This window comes from Drosophila sechellia, chromosome 3L, assembly GCF_004382195.2.
Source record: "Drosophila sechellia strain sech25 chromosome 3L, ASM438219v1, whole genome shotgun sequence".
In the NCBI taxonomy this organism is placed as follows: Eukaryota; Metazoa; Arthropoda; class Insecta; order Diptera; family Drosophilidae; genus Drosophila; species Drosophila sechellia.
Genome location: NC_045951.1, coordinates 818,464 through 823,458, shown reverse-complemented (window position 1 = coordinate 823,458; position 4,995 = coordinate 818,464). Strand labels below are relative to the sequence as shown.

Here is a 4,995-nt window from a genome sequence, read left to right as displayed (position 1 = left end):
ACACCCAAGTGGTCCGTAAGCGAAATAAAAGGAAAAGCAGCCAGGCCACAGCGAAGGAAATTTTCTCAACGGAAATTTTCCGTCCGCAATTCGCACACGTGTGCAGGTCGAGTTTTCCACGGGACCTACGGCCGTTTTACCTGAGAAATGGAAAATGGGAAAACCAAACCCCTAATGACAAAGGCGGCGGCTGCGTGAGAAAACTCGCTCGCCCATGAAACTCCGAGAATATCATCCACCTCATTGTTCTGGTAATTCGTTGCACTTGTTTACATGTGAAAATGGCCATCCAGCTGAGTTTTCCTCCCCCGGCTACTTGTTGTCCTTGTCTGCAGGTAGTTACCGACTTTTGCGGTAAGATCTGGTAGTTTCGTAATCCCCTTCTCCCAACGAAAATCCATTGACGTACTCGATTTTTAATGTTTTTTAATTTTTGCAATTTATTAAGAGCTAGTGTTTGTTTTTCTTTATGTTTTAGATATATATTTTTTCGCAACATCATCAAATGTTTTCTTTTGTTTTTTTTTTTACATCATGATAGAGTGTTTTTACCATCGAAATGAGAACAAAATTGTGTAATTTCGATTGCGGATCATAATTAAAATCGCATAATTATGCTAAAAAAAACACTTTGTACAAAGTATGCTACAGATCACAGAACATATTAATATATATTTATAGGTTTTAGTGTATATCTGGTAATAATTATTATGCATTATGCGTTATTTCGATTAAAAAAGAGGAAAACGATCCAAGGGACTCGGAAAACTACAAAATGAGGTGTGTGTGTTTCTGTGTGAGTGAAAATTAGTGCCTGGAAATGAACTTTCTCGAACTTAAACGCTAAACGTACTCTCTCGACATAAATTAATGAATTTGAATGTGTGTGCTGCTGAGTTGGTTGTTCTTGTTGTTTATTGGCTGTGGCTAATCAATAATAGGAAAACTCTTCATTGATTAAAATTAATAGGAAAATCATTTGGATTGAAATCATATAATCGTAATGCAGGAAACGCTGATTCAACGTAATTCCAGTTTGATGCCTGTGCATTTTCATAATTTTTTTATTGCTGATCTCTGTTTGCTTTGCATTAGTAACATTTTTTCTTGCGTTGTTTAAACCAAAACAAAACTAAAATTAGGAAAACAAAAATATATGCTTCAGTGTAATTTCAAGCGTTAAAGGAAAATTAAATTGTTTAAAGCTTTGCCAAGTTTTCTTTCTTAAGCGCCATCCTAGTTGTAATGTTTAATTAATAATCATAATGTGTACTTGCTTACGCTGCTCTAATGCTAGGTTTTGTGTTGTTGTGTTCTTGTTATTAAATGTTTAAACTAAACTCTGTTGGAGCCAAAAGCGAGGTCTCGTTTTCCCGGGCTTTCGCTTCCCCGGGAAAAGGAGCGTTGAAGAGATGCGCCTGGGCTGTGGTTTTCTTGAGAGTTTCACACGTTATCTTATGCGGAGATCTTCACACGAAGGTTGCGAGTGGAGTTTTGACTGTACTTTCATTATGCATTTAGTTAATAGGCTTATAGGTTGCGTGGGTTTTCCCGGCTGGGCGTTTCCACGCTTACGACTGTCTGCTGTCTTTCTCCGCATTCGGTGGCTAAAAAGAGAGAAGCGGGAAGATTCAAATTAGTACGTTATTAATGTGCGATTGAAATGCAATAATTAGTTTATAAGCTGTATTATTTCGCCATTCTATGTTATCAATTAGTTCCCTGTTCCACTGATTTGTTTGTTTTTTTTCTGTGTTTGGGACACTCGCCGAGAGGCTGATTTCGATGAGTGGCGGGGATGGGGCAATAAAGAGGCGCCAAGAAAATCAAACGAGCTGTCACTGAGCTTTTGTTTTGCACTTATTTGAGTTCTTTGGCACTGCGAAAAATGATTTGCATGTTCTTAGTGCATACAACATATTTTAAAATAACATTTGAGGGAGCTTGCTTCAATGAAATGCAAAAGTATACCCAGTTGAAATTTTTCCCTCAGTGTCTTGCGCTCTCTTCTCCTCCGTCTTCTGCTCTCTTACTGCGAGGGGGCGGTTGCGGAGGGGGGCAGGATCCGTGGGGGGAACACAATGTAGAAAGCGACCGACTGGCGACTGGCGCACAGCTGCGCGAAAAAAAAATCGAAAAAGAAACAGCAAAAACAACTGAAAACAACCCACAGAGAGAACATTTTGAACACGTGCATTTCTTTTTACAGTTTTCTGAGTGCCCCCATGTGTTCTTCTGTGTGTGTGTGTGCGTGTTTTCGAAAGAATTCTCGGATTGTTGGCTTGTTGTTGTTGTTGCGGCGGTGACACATCATACAAACACAAAAAATATATATGTTTGTGGGTTGCAGATGTTTTGCAACAAAAACACAAAAATTACGCACCCAAAATGAGAAAAAAGAGACCTACGCAAAGCGAACGGAGTAGTTAAACCCCTCTGTTTACTACATTAATCATATAATTAAAAAGAAACTCATAGGAAGAAATGATGAAGGCACGAGTTCAAAACCATCTTTCTGAATTTCGAAGAAGGGTTTCCACCTTCACAATTAATCAACAATCAGCGATCGAAAATTAATAACACTTGCCGGGCCACCCAGTCGATCATTTGTTTGAAAAAACCCATTGAAAAAAGCTTTTTCGAACCTGTTTTTACGAACATATTGTAGGTCTCAAACGAATTTTTTCGCCAGCATCATTAATAACCGAAAGTCCAAACACGAAGAAGAAACGGAGCCGAGCACTAATGAAGTAAGCCAAAAAATAAACCCAAATGAAATAAAATACGAAGACTGATGATTCCCCAATTCCAAATTCCGTTTTCAAGCTCGCAAGTGCGTGTGTGAGCGAGTGAGTATGTGTGTGAAATAAATTTAAGTATCTGCAGGTGTTCATTTAAAACATCACAACAACAGAAAAAGGCCGCGAGAAAAAATTAACAGCTACGTATAGGCCACACACAAAAGAAAGAAACGATGGCGACAACAACCGCAACGCACACAATCGCACAGAGACGGTCTGTGAAATGTCTATAAAAACGGAATGAATCTGTGAGGCGAAGAAGAGGGTACGACGAAATCGGGAAGGCCGCGATATTTATTGTTGTCGAAAGCCGCCCGCCGCCCAGTAAAGAAATTTCCCAAGACGAAACGCGCCTCGTTCTTACGTTAAAAAAAAAAAAAAAAACAAAAAGAAAAAATTAAACCCCTCTCACGCAAACATTCGTCAATCGCCTTATGAATGAGGTCACTCGCGAAACAAAAACAAGTAAAGCCAAACAGTTTGACACTCAATTGTCTCCTAAATTTGCAATGCAAATGTCAAACAGCTGCGGTCAAAAAAATGGCACTCAAGGAAATAGCGAAAATCGGCGGGTCGCAAACATTGGGATATGGTCACTTCCTTATCGTCACTTCTGCAATTAATCGCTTTATTGCCTAGTTAAAACTAGTGAAGTCATATACTTTAACTATTTTTAACTATGTTATTTTCCCAAAAATAACTACTTATTTTCCACAACCCGATTATTTCTTCTACTATTTCGACCGGAGCTGTGCTCATCTGCCCACTTCGTATTTGGGTTTTTCACTACCCTAGCAATTTGTTTGTTAGCTCACCGTTGCTAAACTGTTGGACAGTTGCTGCTGCGATTGCAGTTGGTGCTGCTGCAGTTGCAGTTGATGTTGCTGCTGATGCTGCTGCGGATGGGCGGGCGCCACAAGAGTGTTGGGCGTTTGGCGGTCGGTGAGCGGGAGACGGGCGGCGGGACTAGAGACTTTCGCCGGCTGCTCGGCGTTCAGGCGCTGGGCGAGGACATCTGGATCGACTTCCGCTTCCGCCTCGGCATCCGCATCCTCCATGTCGCTGTCCTCGTCCTCGTGGAGTCCGTTCACCGCCGTCAGAGCGGCTGCCGCATCGAAGTTGCCCATCTCGGGGTGCGTCTCCAGCTCGGTCTGCAGGTCGCAGATGTAGTCGATGACGTGCTGGATGATCTCCAGCTTGGTGAGCTTCCTGTTCTTGGGCATGAACGGAACGAGGTCCTTCAGCTTGGACAGATACATCTTCATCTCGGCGTTCTCCCCGTCGCCGCGGTGCGTGGGGTGGCGCTGGATGCGCCCGCTGGCATTCAAGGCCGGCATTCCGGAGGCACCTGTCTGGCAGACGGCCGTCAGGGACTTCATTCTGGAGATGATTGCTTTACGCTCCTTGAGTAGAATCTTGGCGGTTGTTACACGGTCGTACCGGATTACTTGCGAGGTTCAGTTAAAGATTGCTCTTGACTGGCTTTTCAATTTGATTTGATTTCGGCTTTGTGCGCTCACTTCACTTTGTTTTCTCACTCTGTCGATGTTCGAAACGAAACACTTTAATCCAGCGTGTTTTCTGCGTTTGCGTTCTCGATTCCTATATCTTTTGCTGCGAGCGGTCGGACAACGAATGAGTGGTGCTCGCTCAGAGCACTCGCTTTTATACCCCCCGAACGCGCATTTCCGAATACGATAGGCGGAGTCTTCGCTCTCGGGTTCGTTCGGCTGGAGAGAGATACGTGGTTGGAGAGTGGAGACTGGGGAATGTGCCTCACGGGAGTCCATGTGGAACTTGGATCACAGCTTGAAACCGGAATGTAGGAGAGTTCCTAAGAGGAATGTTTTGGAGAGGTCTGCTTTGGTGGACACGAATGTGGAAATAAGGGGTAGCCCTTCGTGTTTGGTCTTCAGAGTCTTCATTTCAAATCCACAATGAGAATGGAGTACGAATTTAAGGCTAAGAACTTGAGAGGGAAAGATGTGAAATGTGAAGTCCATGAATTCTGAAAAAAATGAGAATAGTTTAAAACAATTTAAAATACAACTGAGCATATATACCATATATATCCTTTCGGATACTTTCAGTTCTTGACGAAATATCCAACAAGTTCTACAGCCTGTTTGCTCCAACATCCACCTAATTGATTTATACCCCGGTTACCAAATGAAACTTAACCTTACCACAACAT

General features: G+C 42.4%; 1 protein-coding gene across 1 annotated transcript; it reads right to left on the bottom strand.

Moving 5' to 3' along the window:
- Positions 1-522: 522 nt before the first annotated feature.
- Positions 523-4,447, bottom strand: LOC6610220 (protein extra-macrochaetae). Its single transcript, XM_002034790.2, has 2 exons — positions 3,617-4,447; positions 523-1,607 (listed from the first exon to the last, which is right to left on the bottom strand). Exons 1-2 carry the CDS (start codon positions 4,178-4,180, stop codon positions 1,572-1,574), a joined length of 600 nt encoding a protein of 199 aa, XP_002034826.1. The 5' UTR covers positions 4,181-4,447; the 3' UTR covers positions 523-1,571.
- Between the last annotated feature and the right edge of the window lie 548 nt (positions 4,448-4,995).

Excerpts from the sequence above, each read along its gene's own strand:
- LOC6610220 (XM_002034790.2), bottom strand. The coding sequence starts at position 4,180 with ATGAAGTCCCTGACGGCCGTCTGCCAGACAGGTGCCTCCGGAATGCCG. Across the intron at positions 1,608-3,616 it reads TGTCCAACAGTTTAGCAACG|CCACCGAATGCGGAGAAAGA; the intron begins GTGAGCTAACAA and ends CTCTCTTTTTAG.